Source organism: Trichechus manatus, unplaced genomic scaffold (assembly GCF_000243295.1).
Source record: "Trichechus manatus latirostris isolate Lorelei unplaced genomic scaffold, TriManLat1.0 scaffold00008, whole genome shotgun sequence".
NCBI lineage: Eukaryota > Metazoa > Chordata > Mammalia > Sirenia > Trichechidae > Trichechus > Trichechus manatus.
In genome coordinates, this window is record NW_004443944.1 from 4,194,316 (window position 1) to 4,213,899 (window position 19,584).

The 19,584-nt window shown below is 46.3% G+C and overlaps 1 protein-coding gene across 1 annotated transcript in view; it reads right to left on the bottom strand.

Annotated features, from left to right (window-relative positions):
- PHACTR3 (phosphatase and actin regulator 3) overlaps window positions 1-19,584 on the bottom strand; it is a 193,964-nt gene that overhangs the window by 41,625 nt on the left and 132,755 nt on the right. The window contains exons 10-11 of the mRNA XM_012558433.1: window positions 18,848-19,095; window positions 110-263 (exon numbers count right to left, since the gene is read on the bottom strand). Coding sequence (XP_012413887.1) covers window positions 110-263; window positions 18,848-19,095 — 402 coding nt within the window. The remainder of the gene's footprint in view (window positions 1-109; window positions 264-18,847; window positions 19,096-19,584) is intronic.

The window sequence follows — 19,584 nt, forward strand, 5'->3', positions numbered from 1 at the left end:
TTCTGCAAACACCAGGTGTGGGGCCCTGGTGCAAGGCAATGAGGAAGGGGACAGTCCAGGGCCGTCCAGACCAAAGGGCGGCCTCCCCAGGCCTGCTCACGGCACTTACTTCGACAGTTTCATCTCAATCTGCTGCCGAATCTCCTGCCTTTCCTCGTCGGTCCTCCTGGGGAAGATGTTCCGGTCTTCCAGCTCCTGCTTGCTTGGCCGGTCCCTTAGCTTCACTGCCAGGAGCTCCTTCTTGCATTTCCTGGGCAGTGCTCCTGAGAGACCCATCACAGGAGAGAGAGAAACAGGCCTTAGTGGGGTGTCAGCTTGTCCATCCCACCCCGCCTTTTGGAGGAGGGAGTCTGGACCAGGGTGGCGGGGGCCAGAGCCAAGCACACACATGTCCATCAGCACATCCACCAGCCTGGTGTTTCCTGGCACAGGGAGAAAGTGATGCCGTGATGGCTATCCACCATGGCCCTGACCCATGGGCCACCCTGGGCTGCCAGGACTGCCCTGGTTGACACCTGTGGTCCCATGGTGATTATTAATGACATACCCTCTCTCCTCCCAAGGTGTCCCAGTGTGGACCATAAACTGTACGGTCACTTTGCTCATAGCAGCCTCTTGCCCATACCCTCCCCCAGTCCCACTTCCCCCACTGCCTGCCACACTGGGTCACGTGGGTCCTCTTTCATTTTCTTGAACATCCCACCTCAGGGTCTTTGCACCATCTCTTTCCTCTGTCCACCACAACACTCCGCCAGGACCACTGTTATGGACTGAATTGTGTTCCCCCAAAAAATATGTGTTGTAAATCCTAACCCCTATATCTGTGGTTGAGTCCTGGTGGTGCAGTGGTTAAGAGCTTGGCTGCTAACCAAAAGGTAAGCAGTTCGAATCCATCAGCCGTTCCTTCGAAACCCTATCGGGCAGTTCTACTCTGTCTTATAGGGTTGCTATGAGTCAGAATCGACTTAACTGCAAAGGGTTTGGTTTGTTTTTTGGTATACCTGTGGTTATAACCCCATTGGGAAATGGGTTTTCTCTGTTATGTTAATGAGACAATATTAGTGTTGGGTGTGTCTTAAACCTTTCAGGACCCAATTATTTTCTGCTTTGAATTTTTTTGTTGATACCGTGTGTTTTCATTAATGGAAGAATGCTGAATCATTGTGTTTAAATTTTTGGTTGGTAATATGGATTTTGAGAAATATTATGCAGGATTACATGTTTACCAAGAAAATTTGGTGGTACTCTGGTGCCATGATTGGTGGGTACCTGTCTGTCCCACTGGACATGGGTGGCAGGAATTATTGTGGAGCTCCTTCCATGTGGTTACATTGGGCACCTCTGGTTTTCCAAATATGACACAAAAATATCCTCCCCAAAAAACCCACCAGGGCTCTTTAACTATTACACAGGAAACCATAAATATGCTTACAAGGCTTATCTAGCTGTACAAAAGCCAAAAGAGACAAAAGTTTTACCCAGTCACACTTCCTGGATGCACTACCTTACATTTAAGTCTGGTACACCAGCTATTTTGGGCCAACAAATGTATCTTTCATTTTTCACTGTTGCGTAAGTCTCCCCTGGGGGGCAGCAAATAGTTTTAGTGGGAAAAGTAGGATCCCAAGAAACATGAGAGGCAGAAAAGGTGGGTGGGCAACCATATATCCCAAAGGTCATGAAAGGGTTTTAAGCCAATCACTATTGAGATATAAAAGAGATTAAACAAGCAAGCGAGCAGAAATGGGGGAAGACAGATGCCACAGGAAGATCACCAAGAAGCCAAGAAATAGAAGCTGAAGAGACAAGGACCTTCCTCCAGAGCCAACAGAGACTTCCCCTAGAGTTGGTGCCGTGAATTCAGACTTCTAGCCTCCTAAACTGTGAGAAAATAAATTTCTGTTTGTTAAGCCACCCACTTGTGGTGTTACTGTTATAGCATCACTAGGTAACAGAGGCAACTATCCAGGGCTGGCCCCCTCCCAGCTGCACAGCTCGGCTTGAACATCGGCTCCTTGAAGAGGCCCAATGGAGCCTCTGGTCCACATCACATCACCCGGTTGTAACTGGTCCCCTATCTGATGATGTTCTGGCTGGTTAGTTTGTCATCTGTCTCTTCCATGGGGCTCTAAGTTCCATATGAGCCCAGTCACCCTGTATCCCAGCTCCTAGACTAGTGCTGATGAGTGGGCTACCAGTGAATAATGGTAGTTGTAGTGCTGGTGAAGAGTACTGATATACCATGGACTGCCAGAAGGACAAAACAATCCATCTTAGAAGAAATACAACCAGAATGCCCCTTAGAAACGAGGATGGCGAGACTTTGGCTCACTTACTTTAGACACATCATCAGAAAAGACCAATGACTAGAAAAGGACATCATGTTTGGTAAAGCAGAGGGTCAGCAAAAAGAGGGAAACTCTCAATGAGATGGACTGACGCAACAGCCTCAACACTGGGCTCAAACGTATCAACGATCGTGAAGATGGCGCAGGACCAGGTGATGTTTCGTTCTGTTGTACGTGAGGTTACGATGAATAGGAGCCAGCTCCACAGCACCTAACAACAACAACAACGAATATTGCTGACTGGGTGAACGGGCAGGCTGATGCAGGGTCCACTGGACTGAGCCTGGCCTTTGTGCTCTGCACTTGTCCAGGATCAGCTGAGTGAGATCAGGGCACGAGCAACAACTAAGAGGCAAATGTTTAAATTTACTGAAGGGAAGAAATGGCACTGAGGTCATTCACAAGCAGAGAGCTGCCATTCATTCAGGGTGTTCTGAAATGACACTGTTCTACTTAGTTGAGCTTCTGAATAAGAGTCCCTTCCAACCCCTGACAACTGAAGATGTTGATTATTTGCAGGTAACTCCAAAGTATCAGGCTGGTTTCAGTTCTACAGTTCTATGGGTCCTGGATTCAAATCCTGTGGCCTTGAGCCACCACCTGACCCGGTCATTTCCATAGATGGAACTTTATTTCTTAAGAAAAATGGCTCCCCCCAAAATCAACTCCTAGAATGGGAGATGGGAATACAAAACAAGAACAAAAGTCTACCGGTGCAATTATTTAATGAAGTTTGGGATAAAGTAAGATACACAGAGCTGAGCTCAGCCGAGACTTGAATTTCTAATGTCAGCTTGTTTGCCAGGTGCACTTTAGATAAAGAATGAGAAAAATGATGATTCTGGAAACCATTTCAGCGAGGGCTCCATCCCAGACTTGTTTTCATGGTTTTATAAATGACTGGAGTCCTGTATTTATAGAATCATAAAGGGCCTGGGAGAGTCGTATGCATTTTTCACTTCATCCTTCCTGCATTTTATGGGGGAAATCGGAAGCTATGGTGGCATACATACATCAAAGGTCTCGGGACGAACCCTCTTGAAGGTCAAGGGTTTAATATAGGGCAAGAAGGGGTTGTCATTTTCAGAGAATTATAATATGCTTAACCATAAAACTACAATGAATATGGTTTAATCTGTTTTAGCTTTTGATAGAGTAAGTCCTTAAATCGACTGCAAACGTCTCAGGCTTGTCTTTACAAACTTTAATCCTATTTGTTCTTGGCTGAGAAAAAGATCCTGTCATCAGAGGTTTCTAGATATTAATGATAATTCACGCCACATGGAACTTATCCACTGGCAGCAAGTAATTCTCGTCTGCTTATTAAACTAGCCTCTAAAAGCCCAACATGGACACACAGTAGGACCGCAGTGAAAACTTACAGATGACTGGCCTTCCCCGGAGTATCAGGAAGTTACCAGGTTTCCCTACTTACATGTCAACAAGAGGAAATTTCTGGAAACATAGCTTAGCAGGAGAGGACTTTTCATGAATTTGAGTGGCGCTTCAAATTGACTGATAGAATTAACCTAAAAGAGGTGCCTCCTCAGAGCCCGCTGCCTAACACCGAGAAGGATGCAAAGAGCTGAGACACAGAAAGGCGAGACCTTTCTGTCCAGACTTCAGGAGGCAAGAGACCGTCCCTCTCCTAACGCCCCCAGACATGCTCTTTCCCTTTGAACCAGAAACCCTACTTCCAGGAGTATGTATCTCAAAACTAACGAGACGTATTAAAAATAATAAGAATAATGATAAAAATAAAAGGATGCTTATCTCACTATTATTTATGAGAGTGAGAATTAAGTACAACCTAAATATCCCACAAGAGGGGACTTATTAAAAAATCACGGTGCACCTGAACCATTTGAACACCACGCATCTGTTAAAAATGGAGCAGCATGTTACTAAGGAGTCCTTGGGTGATGCCAACAGTTAAGCCCTCAACTACTAGCCAAAAGGCTGGTGGTTTGAACCCGCCCAGAGGTGCCTCGGAAGACAGGGTTGGCAATCTGCTCCGAAAGGTCACGGCCTTGAAAACCCTACGGAGCAGTTCTACTCTGCACACACGGAGTCACCATGGCTCGAAATCAGCTTGACAGCAAATAACGACAACATTACGGAATGACAAAAATACATTTATGACGTATTGCTAAGGAAAGCAAGTTATAGAAAAGCAGGCATATGTGTGTGTGTCCAACTTTGTAAATATAAATATTTGTATTATAAATTGGCATCAAAAAGCCAAGAATTAATCATTTTACTTATTAATTTTGGTTCTCTTGTGTTTTGTTTTAATAAGGAGGCTGGTGGCGCAGTGGTTAAGTGATTGGCTGCTCATTGAAGGGTCAGCAGTTCAAACCCACTAGCTGCTCCATGGGAGAAAGACACGGCAGTCTGCTCCTGTAAAGGTTACGGCCTTGGAAACCCTGTGGGGCAGTTCTACTCTGTCCTATCAGGTCGCTATGAGTCGGAATCGACTCAACAGCAACGGGTTTTGGTATTTTATTTTTACCAAAAATATGGTTTCCTTGTATAAAGTAAAGAATTTATTAAAATTTATTAAAATATTACTCAGTCTTAAATAGGAAGGAAGTTGTCATACACACTACAACGTGAGTGAACCTTGAAACGATTATGCTGAGTGAAATGAGCCAGACACAAGGACAAACATTGGATGATCCCACTGATACGAAATATCCAGAAGAGGCAAATGCAGAGAGACAGAGAGTGGATCAGAGTTTACCAGGGGCTGGGGGAGGGGAGGTGGGGAGTTAGTGTTTAATGGGTACAGATTTTCTGCCTGGGATGGCTGCCCAGTATTGTAAATATAATTAATGCCATTGAATTGTACACTTGAAAATGGTTAAAACAGCAAATTTTATGTTATGTAATTTTACCACAATAAAATTGTTTTAAAAAAATCAATGAGAAAACTAGCAAAAATTGTCAAAATTAACATTTTCAGAACTCTGGAAATGAACCACTGGCTCACAGCAACTGGGGAGCGTTTACTCAAGAAAAACAGCTGACTCTCGCCACAAACGTCCTCACTTGTCCTGGTCCCATCCTCGCTCTCCAGCTCCCCGGGAGCCTTGAAATGTGAGTATGTTTATGGTGAAAACCAGCAGCCTGCAGCTACCAGAGGCAGCGGACTGGGCCAGGCTCCTTCCCAGCCTCGTCCCCAGAGAACTAACATCTGTGACCTGCCTGGGAGTCCCCGAAGACCCCACTTGTCTGTCTGTGACCTGATGAGGAGCTTGCCCAGTGTAAAAAGCCTTTTGTTTTTCAAATACAAGTCTTGGATTTTTCTTTAGACCAGCCCTGCTTAATGCCCTGTGGAGTTCTCTATTGGCAAATGCCAATAAAAATCAATGCACAGGCCAAAAAAAATAAATTATATTAAATAAAAAATAAACTGTGATTCTTGCAGGTCCCGTCCAACTCCAGCAACCCTGTGGGCGCCTTTCCAACACACAGCTGACAGATAGGGCTTAGGGGACAGGATGGGCAGTGTCAGCTCCTCCCCAGGTACCAGAGTGGCCCCAACAGCTGCTGAATGGCAGCGCTCTGGGCTCGCACCTCACCAAGCAGGAGGCAGCCTCTGCACTTTATACACACCGACACACTGGCAAAGGTCAATGTCTTAGTCATCTAGTGCTGCTGTAACAGAAATACCACAAGTAGGGGGCTTCAACAAACAGAAATGTATTCTCTCACAGTCTGGGAAGCTAGAAGTCTGAATTCATGGTGCCAGCTCCAGGGCAAGGCTTTCTCTCTCTGTTGGCTCTAGGGGAAGGTCCTTGTCAGCAATCTTCCCCTGGTCTAGGAGCTTCTCAGCGCAGGGACCCCAAGTCCAAAGAACACACACGTTCCTGGCTCTCCTTGCTTGGTGGTAATGAGGTCCCTTTGTCTCTCTGCTCACTTCTTTCTTTTATATTTCAAAAGAGGTTGGCCCAAGATACAGTCTAATCTTGTAGATTTTGACTCCTGCCTCATTAACATAACTGCCTCTAATCCTGCCTCATTAACATCATAGAGGTTAGGATTTACATACGAAAATGACATCAGATGACAAAATGGTGGCCAACCACTCAATACCGGGAATCGTGGACTAGCAAAACGGACACGTGTTTTCAGGGGGATACAATTCGATCCATGACAGTCAAGAAAGGAGAAACGGAAATATAGCATGGTGTAGCCGTGTATACATGAAGCGGCATAACATCTTCTGAAGGTAGTCGGTGATGAAGATAGATACTACAGACTAAGGCAAACACTGAAATAACAGAACAGTTACAGTTAACAAGCCAACAGAGGAGATGAAATTTAATTAAACAAAACGCCATTAATGCAAAGGAAGGTGAAGGAGCAGGAAGGGAACAAAGCCACAAATGGGAAAATAGAAAAAAAAAAATAGTCACATGATAGATTTAAGCTGAGTGATATAATAATCCCATTAAATGTAAATGGTCTGAATACCCTATTTAAAGGCAAACATCGTCTTTAGCATATAAAAGCAAGTCCAAGCTATATGCTGCCTACAAACATGTACTTTAAATATAAAAACATAAATAGATGAACAGGAGGAAAGAAGATACACCATGCTAACATCAATCAAAAGAAAGCTGAAGTGGGCATATGGATATCAGACAAGACAGATTTCAGAGCAAAGAACATATCAGGGGTAAAGGGAGTCATCTCAGTGATAAACGGGTAACTTCATCAAGAGGGCATAACAAGCCTACATATTTATGAACCCATTCAGAGCTTCAACATACATAAAGTAAAAATTAATAGAACCAAAAGAAGAAACAGATAAATCTACAGTTACAGTGGGAGATTTCAAAATCCCACTCTAATAATTGCTAGAGCCAGCAGACAGAAAATCAGTAAAGACACAGAAGACTTTAACCACCACCATCCACCAGCCTGACCCGACCTACATTTATAAAACACCTTACCCAGCCCCAGCAGAATACACGTTCTTTCCAAGCGCACACGGAACGTTTACCAAACAGACCATATCCTGGGCCAGAAAACAAGTCTCAATACATTTGTAACCCACTCGAGCTATACAAAGTCTGTTCTCGGACCAGAGTGCAATTATTTTGGAAATGAATAACAAAATCATCTTTCTAAAAAACTCAAATATTTGAACACTAAATCAAAACACCTAAATAACTCACAGGTCCACGAAGAACTCAAATTGGAAATTAGAAACGGTTTTGAAATAAATGAAAATACAACATATCAACATGGTATTAGAGAAAATTTTATCACTCTAAATGCCTGTATTAGAAAAGAAGAACTATCTCAAACCGATGACCTCAGAATCTATCTTAAGGAACTAGAAAAAGACGAGCAAGTTGAACCCAAGTCAGTGAAGAGGGAGCCCTGGTGGTGCCGTCGTTAAGGGCTCGGCTGCTATCAAAAGGCCAGTTGCTCCCTGGAAACCCTACGGGGCCGTTCTGCTCTGTCCTATAGGGTCCCTGTGAGTTGGAATAAACTCAATGGCCACAGGTTTGATTGTTTTTTTTTTTTTTTTTGGTTAACTGGGAGAAAGAAAAATAACAATGAAAGTGAAAAATCAATAAAATTGAAAATAGAGAAGATCATTAAAGTCAAAAGCTCGTTCTTTGAGAAGATACATACAAAAAAAAAAAATTTGCCATCGAGTTGATTCTGACTCATAGCAACCCTATAGGACAGAGTAGAACTGTTCCATAGGGTTTCCAAGGCTGTAATCTTTATGGAAGCAGACTGCTACATCTTTCTCCCTTGGAGTGGCTGGTGGGTTTGAACCACCAACCTTTTGGCTAACAGCTGTCACTTAACCACTGAGCCACCAAGCTTCTTATGAGAAGATACGTAGAACCGATAAAACTCTAGCCAGATTGATCAGGAAGAAACACAGAAAGAGAGAGAGAGAACAAAAATTACCAGTATCAGGAATTAGAGAGGTGACATCACTTTAAGGACTAAGGTGCCCCTGACCCAAGCCATGGTGTTTTCAGTCACCTCATGTGCATGGGAAAGCTGGACAATAAATAAGGAAGACTGAAGAAGAATTGATGCCTTTTAATTACGTTATTGGCAAAGAATATTGAATATACCATGGACTGCTAGAAGAACGAACAAATCCGTCAGAAGAACAGCCAGAATGCTCCTTACCTCACTTACCTCAAATATTTTGGACATGTTATCAGGAGGGACCAGTTCCTGGAGAAGAACATCATGCGTGGTAAAGTAGAGGGTCAGCAAAAAAGAGGAAAACCCTCCACAAGATGGATTAACACAGTGGCTGCAACAATGGGCTCAAGCACAATTGTGAGGATGGCGCAGGACTGGGCAGTGTTTCATTCCATTGTACACAGGGTCGCTATGGGTTGGAACCACCAACTCAATGGCACCTCACAACAACAACAACATCACATCTGATTCTACAGTTATCAAAAAGATATAAGGGAATATTATAAACAACTTTATGCCAATAAATTCAACAATTTAGATTAAATGAACAAATTTCTGTAAAAGAAAAATACAAACTTCGAGCGGCAAGAGTTGGATAGACAACTGGACCTCATGAAAATTAAATACCTACACTCATCAAAAGACTTTGTCAAAAGAGTAAAAAGACAAACTACAGACTGGGAAAAATATTCAGGAACAGTCTATTAGATAAAGGTCTAATATCCAAAAAATACACAAAACACCTACAACTTACCAAAAAGACAAAAAATGGACAAAAGACATGACTAGACACTTCACCAAAGAGGATACCCAAGTGGCCAACAAACACATGAAAGACGCTCATCCTCATCAGCCATCACAGAGATGCAAATCAAAACCACAACGAGATACCACCTCACTCCTACTAGTGTGGCAAATGATTTTAAAAAAACAAACAAACCAGAAAATAACAAATGTTGGTGAGGATGTGGAGAAATCGTAACCCTTATCCATTGCTGATGGGAATGTAAAATGGTACAATCATTATGGAAAACAGTATGGTGATTCCTCAAAAAATTAAAAATAGAACATATGACCCAGTAATTCCAATCCTAGCCATCTAGACTAGGGACCTAAAAGCAGTGTCACGAATTGACATGTACAGCCATGTTCACTGCAGCATTATTAATAATAGCAAAAATTTAGAAACAACCTAAGTATCCATCAACAGATGAATGGATAAACAAAACGTGGTGTGTGTACATACAACGGGATATTACTCAGCCATAAGGAGAGATGAAGTTCTGGTACGTGCTACAACATGGATGAACCCCGAGGACATTGTGGTGAGTGAAATAATTCAGTCAAAAAAGGACAAATACTGTATGATCTCACCTTTATGAAAAGACAAGAATAGGTAAACACACAGAGATCAGTGACTGCTAGAGGCCACCAGGAGTTGGGGGAGGGGGTCATTCTCTAGGTAATAGTGACGTTTGTTTATGGTGGTGGGAAAGTGGCACTGAACAGGGGGAGAGGTTATATAACTTGTCTAACGTAAATGAGATCATTAAGCTGTATCCAAGAAAAATGATGAATTGGCATATGTTATGTTATATATAATCTTACAACAACTGCTTTAAAAAAAATAACAGGATAAAGACGTTGATACTACTTAGATACAATGGAACACCTCATAAGATTAGTTTTCTTGGTTCAAAGATTCGGTGCCATCGTTTTGAAGGACAATCCAGTCAATTGGCATAATACTATTTTTAGAGTTTCTGCTCTACTTCCTAAGTTGGTGAGTAGTGCCTGGGGTCTCAAAAGCTTGCTAGTGGCCATCCAAGATGTAACAATTGGTCTCTATTCACTAGAAGCAACAGAAGAAAAAGGAGACCCAGGAAATCAGAGGAGATGGACTACAGGACTAATTGCCTCCAGGAACTGCTGCCTCCATTGTCATGAGACCAGAAGATGTGGATGGTACCCAGCTACCATTACTGAACACTTTGATCATGGCCACCATAGATGGATCCTGATCGAAAGGGAGAAAAATGCGGAATGGAACTTCAAACTCTTGATGATTCCAGACTTCCTGGACTCACTGAGGCTGGAGAAGCCCACAAAACTATTGCCCTTAGATAGTCTTTAAACTTTTAACCAAAACTATCCCCTGAAGTCATCTTTAGACTAAACAACAGTTTAGCTCAGTTAGTAAGGAACGCATGCCTTGAGTATTCTTGAGTATTGCACTCTCTTAAAAGATTATATATGTATATGAGACCAAACTGAGAACAGTCGATCTCCAGTCCAGGGGAGAAGTTTGGGGGGCAGTGAGTCTATGTTAAGGGTGGTGAAACAATCTGAGTAGAAACAGCGAGACCACTAACACAAGTGAAGAAAGTAACCAACGTCACTCAACTGTACGTGTAGGAACTGCCGAATGGGTCTATATTTTGCTCTGTGTATCTTTAGCAAACATAAAATAAATATGACTAATTTTAAAAAAGCACAAACTAACCAAGCTCACTATAGAAGAAATACATAACTGGAGTAGATCTATATCTATTAAAGAAATAGAATTTACAGTTAAAAACCTGGTGGATGTATTGATGAATTCTATAAAACATTTAAGGAATAAAGACTGTCATTTCTATACAAATTATTTCAGATAATTGAAAAGGGAATATCTTACTGATTCCATGAAGCCAGAATTTGCCCTGATGTCAAAACCAGAAAAGACATTTCAAGAAAATTAATATCCCTCACGAACACTGATGCAAATCAGATCCAACAATACATAAAAATGGTGATACACCGCGGCCAAGTGGGACTTCTTCCCAGAAATGCAAGGTTGGTTTATCATTTGAAAAGCAATCAATGTTATTTACCAAAATTAACCACCACAACAAAAAAAGATCATATCAATAGACCCAGAGAAATCCTTTGACAAAATTCGACATCCATTCCTGATCAAAAACTCTTGGCAAACATGTCTAGAGGGAAACTTTCTTAGGTTAATAAAGGCTATCGATGAAAACCTATAGCTAACATCATACTTATTAATGAAAAAAAAATCTCCCCCTAATATCAGGAAAAGGAGCCCTGGTGGTGCAATGGTTAAGCACTCAGCTGTTAACTGAAAGTTGGCGGTTCAAATCTGCCAGTGGCTCCATGGGAGAAAAGACCTGGCAATCTGCTCCTGTAAAGATGACAGCCTAGAAGACTCACAGGGTCGCTATGCGGAATCGACGTGACGGCGCGCAACACCATCAGGAACAAGAACGTTCGCTCTCACCACTTCTATTAAGCATTACACCGGAGGATTAGTATACGGATTGTATATCTGTATACTAGCAACAGACAATCATAAATTGAAATTAAAAAATACTATTTGCAATAGCCTAGAAATATGAAATACTTAGGCAGAAACTCAACAAAAAGATACCGAACTTGTACACTAAAAGCTACATTTCTTGAGAAACATTAAAGATGGAGATACACCAAGCTGATGGGGAGGACGCCAGTTTGCCCCACACTGATCCACAGAGTCAGTGGGATCCCAATTAAAATTCCACACACACGGTCGTGGTGAGTCAGCGCTAAAGTCATGAGTCAGAGTCGACAGCACAGAACTGGCTTCTGGTTTCCCGCTCGCTAAGAACACTGCCCCATCACTCCCCAGAGACCATGCAGTGGGTCAGCACGGTTTCCAGAACCATCCCCACCTACTCTTTCTCATCAATCTTGCTCAGAAAAAAGGGAAATCAGGTCCAGCACCTCACGAGAAATGTCCGATGGCCTGTAAGGGGATTTCTCCAGGGAGGGACGCACCTTTGGGTTTGCATCTCGAATGTGAGCCAGAATTACAATTCTAGGAAATAATTCTGTGGATCTCCATGATCACGCGTCTCCCGAGTACAATGGAGTCTGTTTTCTGGCAAGAGCATGGCTGTCTGTCACAAAGAGAAGAGCAAGGGTGTCGCACTTTATGTAGCAGCTGCGTAGACGTAGGAAGGGTAGCAGCTGCGTAGACGTAGGAAGGGTTGGGGAAAGAGTCAGGGTCTGTGTCTGGGGAACTAAGTTCTAGCCCAGACCCACCACATTCCAGCCACGGAACTTTCCACATACAGCTTTAAGGGAGATCGATCTGGAAGTGGCCACTTGGCTCCTCCAACAAGGAGATGGAATCTCCCCGAGATGGCACCCTGCTTTCTCAGTCACTCTCAGCTCCTGTCATTTCACTTCCTCGTTTCTCCTCTCTGCCTCAGTCTCCCCAGGCTCCTCAGCCTCTCTCCCTGGGCCAAGCCAGGACCTCCTCAGCAGCCCCAGTCCTGGCTTCCCTCTGCCTCCCCACCTCCCTACCAGAGCCTGGGGGCCTCTCCACGGCAGGAATCCTGCCCACAGGGTCAGAATGGGAAGCAGAGACAATGCTGCCCACCAACAGGGGCACCAGAGCAGCCAACATTTAAGGAGCGCCTGCTGTATACCAGACACAGGGCTGACAGCAGCCTGTGTGCATTTTCAAAATTACTTCACTCTCTCAGTCCCGGAGGTGGGTGCCGGGATTTAGCATTCCAATTTTGCAGATTGGAAGGGGGCACAGAGATGATAGCTTTTGCCCAGGGTCACACAGCCACAGGCGGGGATTCAGGGCTGCGTTCCTCGGCTTCCAGCTTTGCTGCCTTTTGGATGACACCGATCTTCCGGTAACGTAGACAGGTCTCTCGCCCCGCCCCAGCCACGCCCGAGGGCACACGCTGGCTCCAGAAAGCCCACAGGATGGTGTGGGTGCCCCCCAAGTCTCCACCTGTATCTTTGCGGAAGTCCCGTCTCCTTCCGTCTAGGTAATCGGGCTCCGGAAGACTGCTCCTCCTCCACCCCGTCTGCAGTGAGGATCACCTGGGGCGGTTGTTCAGCCAGCTGTGCCCGCGCAGACCCCAGGGATTCCCACACAATGCGCCCGCCTCAGTGCCTCCGACAGGTGTCACCCGGGGGCTGAGGTGGCTGCTTTTGGATGCAGAATCACAGGGTGTCCTTCACGCATCCCAGTCCTTGTCCTTCATTCCTCAAATCGCCTCTCGGGGATTGTAGGGCCCCACTTGCTGCGGGCTGCCTGAAGGCTGGGGCCCTGGCTCACCCGTGCCAAACATCGGCTACGTGCTGGGGAGAGCTGGGTGCATGAATGGGGGCTACACACAAAGGCCTGTTCCCTCACTTCTCAGCCTCCTCAACTGTAAGAAGGGACAACAGCTGCCGAGTGATTCCGACTCACAGCAGCCCCGTGGGACACAGCAGAACCGCCCCCTCAGATTTCCAAGGCTGTAAACCTTTCTGGAAGCAGACTGCCACATCTTTCTCCCATGGAGCGGCTGGTGGGTTCAAATGGCCGACCTTTCAGTTCACACTGGAGTGCTTTAACCACTGTGCCACCAGGGCTCTGGCATGAAGTTAACAACCCCCCAAAAAGCTGAGGAAGTGGCAGCTCTGCCTGCTGGGTGTCAACGAGACCCACCAGACCTCACAATGTGTCCCCACGAAGCGCTGCTCAGTTAAACCCAGCTGCTGAGTGTATTTTCACCACAGAAATAAAAACAAAACAGCAGTTGCCAGGGAGTTGATGCGGACTCACGGTGACCGTGACTCACGGTGACCCCACGTGTGTCAGAGCAGAACTGCTCCATGGGGTTTTCAAAGGCTGAGTTTTCAGAAGTAGATTGCCAGGCCTTTCTTCCGAGGCACCTATAGGTGGACTCAAACCTCTCATCTTCCGTTAGCAGCTGAGCACCTTAACTGTTTGCACCCCCCAGGGACTCCCAGGTTCCCACCAGGTTGTCCCAAAGGGACCAGACTAGGTCTCCCCAGCATCCTGCATCCCAGTGACTGTCTGCAGCGCCATCTAGTGTCCGTGAGGAGAAACCCCAGAGCCCCATCCTCCAAGAAAAGGCGGCAACTGCTTCCTTCTGTGAATTCACGGGATGATGAGGACAGCTGAGTCCTCACTCGTTCGAAGATTCTTCACTGTACAGGAGGATTCATTGCAAAGGGCCTTTCAACAAACCCTCCGCTGCATTTAAAACAGGATTCAGAGAAGGAAACCCCTTCACTTTTCACAGCATGCCCACGGGAGGAAGGATTCCAGGGACTCTGTCCTTCAAATTCACACAGCTGCCGGAGTTCCACAGGGACACTAGCCTTGTTACAGATGCCTGAGTTCACCGCACTGCCCCTAGGGTGGAAATTCTGCTTTCCATGTTCGCCATGAGACCACCGAGGGTAGAGACTGGGTCTAGTTTTTTCTCAGCCTGGAGCTGGGACATACAGCAGTTGGCGAATAAACAGCAAAGGCATTTTTAAAAAGACTATTTTAAAAATTCCATAAAGCAACAGGCTTTCAAATTCTCACGGAATTCAGACTTTCTGAAGCCATGAAGGCTGGCTGAATCCCCAAAATGTTGCCGAGATCATCTTTAAACCAAAAACATCCCCTGAAGTCGTCTTCAAACCAAACAATAGTTTAGCTCAACTAGTAAAGAATGTCTGCCTTGAGTATTGTGCTCTTTTAAGATACATCTACATGGGATCAAACTGACAACAGGAAGCTGAGGGGCAGTGAGTTCATGTTCAGTAAAAAACCAAAAACCAAACCCACTGCTGTCATGCTGATTCCAGCTCACAGCGACCCTGTAGGACTGAGTAGAACTGCCCTATATGGTTTCCAAGGCTGTAATCTTTACAGAAGCAGACTGCCACATCTTTCTCCCGCGGAATGGCTGGTAGGTTTGTTCCGCCAACCTTTTGGTTAGCAGCCGAGTACTTAAGCACTGCACCACCAGGGCTTCTCTTAGGTTAAGTGGGGAGGAGCAATTTGGAAAAGGAGGGTGAGAATGATTGTACAACTTGAAGAATGTAATCAGTGTCCTTTAATTGCACGCATGGAAATTGCTGAATTGGTATATGTTCTGCTCTGTATGTTTTCAAAAACAACAAAAAATTATTTTTACAGTCCTATAAAACACTGAAATCCCTCCTCGACTTTAATATTTCCCATCTAGCTTTCATACTATTTCACACAAAGGATCAACTCTGGACCACCTGTGTGGGAACCCCCCTCCCCCGTGCACTTGCTGAAATACAGATTGTTGGGCCTCAGCCCCACAGATTCACTAGGTCTGGCTGTGGCAGAAAATATTCACACTCATATATACAGGTGCTATTGCCTGTCACTTGTTCCTCATTACTATTTTTGCAATACTCTATAACATATGCAACATATCCATACACTGCATAGGGGTGGTGCTACAGCATCCAGAGGACAGAGGCCCGGGAGACTGCGCAAGACCCTGTGATGCACGAGACAGCCTCCCAACACAAGATTAACCAGCCCCAAATGTCATGGAGCTGTGGCTCAGAAGCCTTGACTTACATAAACCTTTATGCTTGCGTGCGAGGATGGCTGGAGAAGAAATTCCTGAAAGCGAAGTTGCTGGAACAGCAGGTCTGTGCACTGAAAGTCTGTCAGCGCTTTACAGAGGGCACATCATCTTGTGGTCGCACCACAAGGTAGAGGAGCGTTGACTTTTCCCCACCTCTGCCCTCTCTGGGTGTTACCAGCACAGCCCCGTGGCCCAGCATTGCGGGGTTTGGAGTCCAGCGTTCCAGGTTAAATCCTGACTCTGCCCCTTTGCAAACATGAGCTTCTCTGAGCTTTAGTTTCCTCGTGCGCTCTGGGCTTTACTGGGCTCACAGCACCATGCATTGGGGCAGTCATACCTCAGGGACATGTTAGGGGGACATGTTACATCGTCACCCTGGGAACAGCACCCGACACAGCCTGCTGAGCACAGCGGGCATGGGGCAGACCTCCGCCGGGGCTGCTGTGACTTTACTCCCTGACACCCTGACAAGCTACTCCCGGACACCCTGACAAGCACTCACTGCTCATCCAACTCGCAAACGCCATGTTGGCAGGACCACGACTTTTATGGATTGAACTGTGTCCACCAAAAATTTTTATCAACCTGGCTAGGTCACGATTCCCAGTACTGTGTGGTTGTCCACCATTTTGTCATCTGACGTGATTTTCCTGTGTTGTAAATCCTACCTCTCTGATGTTAATGAGGCAGGACTCAATCTACAGGATTAGGTTGTATGTTGAATCAATCTCTGTTGAGATATAAAAGACAGAAGAATGCAGAGAGACAAGGGGACCTCATACCACCAAGAAAGTAGTGCCAGGAACAGAGTGCATCCTTTGGACCAGGGGTACCTATACTGAGAAGCTCCTAGACCAGGGAAAGATTGATGACAAAGACCTTCCCCCAAAGCTGACAGAGAGAAAGCCTTCCCCTGAAGCTGGCGTCCTAACTTCAGACTTCTAGCCTCCTAGACTGTGGGAGAATAAATTTGTTTGTTAAAGCCATCCACTGAGTGTATTTCTGTCACAGCCGCACTAGATAACCAGGACAATGACCAACTGAAAACAGAGTCTGACTGGTAGCTGGGTCTGCAGATGGGTGACACAGACACGCGGTAATGCACAGGTATCACTAGGTGGGGGCGGAGGGGCGGAAGGCGCTCCTCTAGGGCTCAGACTTTAGGGAGAAGCCCTGGTGAGCAGTCCCTCCACCCCTCCTCCTGGAGGCCATGGCCCCACCCACCTCCACACCCCATTTACCGCAGGGCCCAGCCTCCCCCCAGGAGTGGTTAAGATGTGCTGGGCATGTTGATTAAAGGAATCCAGGATGCTCGTTTTCTCAAGGTGGCGGGGGTGCTGAGATTCCATTTTCACATCAGGATGACGATGATGAGGACACTGTCAGGGGCCCTGCCCAGCACTAAGCCCCTCAATGGTGCCATCTCACTCACCCCCTCGACAGCCTGCCAGGAAGACTGTCACCTCATGTTAATGAGGAAGCCTGGGGGGCCAGGGGCACAGGGATGATCCCAGGTACCCCCATGGTACACAGTAAAAGGGACACTCGGTCCTGCAGTCTGGGGCCCTGGAGGGTCCCTCCCACTGCCTGGGAGAGGTGGCCCCCTGCAGGATACCTGGAGGCCTGCTCCGGACCTCTCTCTCCAACTCGAGGGACCCTTCAGCCTGTCCTGCTGACCCAGGCTCAGGTGACGGTCTAATTCTCCTTGTCCCTGCTCCCTGCTAAGCGAGTAAGCAAACGTGGTCCAATTACAAACGCACACACTGCTCTTCCAGACGCGGAGCAGGTATGCCTGTCTGTCTGCAGGGACAGCGACGCTCTTGTTAAGTCAACAAATTGGCCAAGGAACAAGGGTCCCGTTTGCTCACAGGAACGGTACAAAGCAGCATGGGGTATCGACGAGATCGGGAGCTTCCAGACTAAGACAGACTAGGAAGAAAGGCCTGGCAATCTACTTCCAAAATTGTTGTTGTTGGGTGCCGCTGAGTCGGTTCCGACTCACAGTGATCTCCTGTGACACAGAGGAACTATCTCATAGGGTTTCCCAGGCTGTAGAGAATGCAGGTTGACAACATGCTTGACAAAAATTTCCCTAGAGTATTCACATGGGACAAGATAATGCCTGAAAAACTCCATCAACAGTAAACTGCATGTAAATAAAATTGTGGTTGCTATGATTAATAACTGATTAATCCACTGCCTGGTGCTTTTCTGTTTCAACACCACCGAGATCTCAAAGTAGCAGGCACAAGAACTAGACCCAAGGTTTGAAACCACATGTTGCAGAAAGACGCAGTAAAACCTGCTGCCTCAGGCAAAGCAGGATGCTTCCAGGGGCCTTTCCTACCGGGACCGATTTTTCCCCAAAAGGAAGGTTTTATTTATAAACCTTTTCTATCACCAATATTGAATTGTCCCCCCACCCCAAGTATTTTGAGTAGAGATTCGTAACTTTTCGGGAGTTACGGACGCTTTCGAGAAGGTGATAAAAGCAGAGAAGCCCTTTCTGGGAGCGATTTCAGGGGCTCAGAGACCCCCGATTATGTTCCCCAGGACAAGCAACATGGAAGGTGCTACGGATTGAATTGTGTGCCCCAAAAAATAAGTGTCTGAGGCAGTCACATGAGCCCACTCTCCACTGCCATCTCATGCACCCTTCCCTTTGAATTCTTTTCTGTAGTTTCTAAACATCGGATGTCCACGCACCCCAAGCCACCTCCTGCCACATCTGCACACCCCATGTAACGTCAACATCTCGGTGAACTTTATCACTCAGCTTGTCCTAGGCAGAAATGCTTACAAAGTCACTGCTGCACCAAACTCAGGGTTTCCTAATACACATGAAAGTTAATACATAATTATCAAGCTAAAACAAGTCCATGTAGGTGTCACCTAGTCCACCCCTGAGCCCGCGGCATGCACACCCAGCGGGTTTTGGGGAAGGCACATTTGTGGATGGGTGGCTCCCTCCCCACCTGCTCCAGCTCCAGGCCCTGGGCCGTGCCCCCTCCACGTGAGCAGGCAGAAACACTAACTCAGACACAGGCTCACGCCCACCTCCGATGCTCCCTCCGGGAGGAGACCCCCCCGGAGCACCCAGCCGGTCCTCACCAGAGATGATAGAGTCGTTCAGCGCCTCCTCATCCTGATACAGGAGCAAGTCGTCCTTGAGCTCGGAGTCCATAAGCAGGTTCTCCTTGTTCTCCTCCGACTCCTTGACGGCCGTCCGCCTGCCCTCCGCCGCGGCGTCAAAGCTCCAGGCCTCCTCCCTCTCCTTGCCCCGCTCCATGCTGGAAGTCCTTGACAAGCGCACGTCCAAGCGCTTCTTCGGGGACCCTTTGTTTTCCCTTCCCTGAAAACTGAATCAGGAAGATGTATCCATTTCTACCTGACCCCTTCTCCCCTAAACCTCACAAAATCCACGTGGGCTTACCCTGAATATCAGAATGTGGGAATCAAGGCCAGCTACAGGATTTTTAGGGCCCAGTGCAAAATAAAAATGCTGGCCCCTGGTTAAAAAAATTGGGAGCCCCTGGGCAGTGCAAATAGTTAAGAGCTTGGCTGCAAACTGAAAGGTTGGAGGTTTGAGTCCACCCAGAGGCACCACGGAAGAAAGGCCTGGTGATCTACGTCCAAAAGATCAGTCATTGAAAACACTTGGAGTACCGTTCTACGCTTACACACGTGGTGTTACCATGAGTTGGCATCCGCTCAACAACAACTGGTTTTGGATTTTAGCATTCAGAAACTACTAAGGTTTCAAGGCGGTGGCAGCAGCACATTAAGCCGGCACAGGGCCTCCTCGGGCTGCAGGTCTGTGAGCCGGCGCTGGGGGGCGCGGCGCTGGG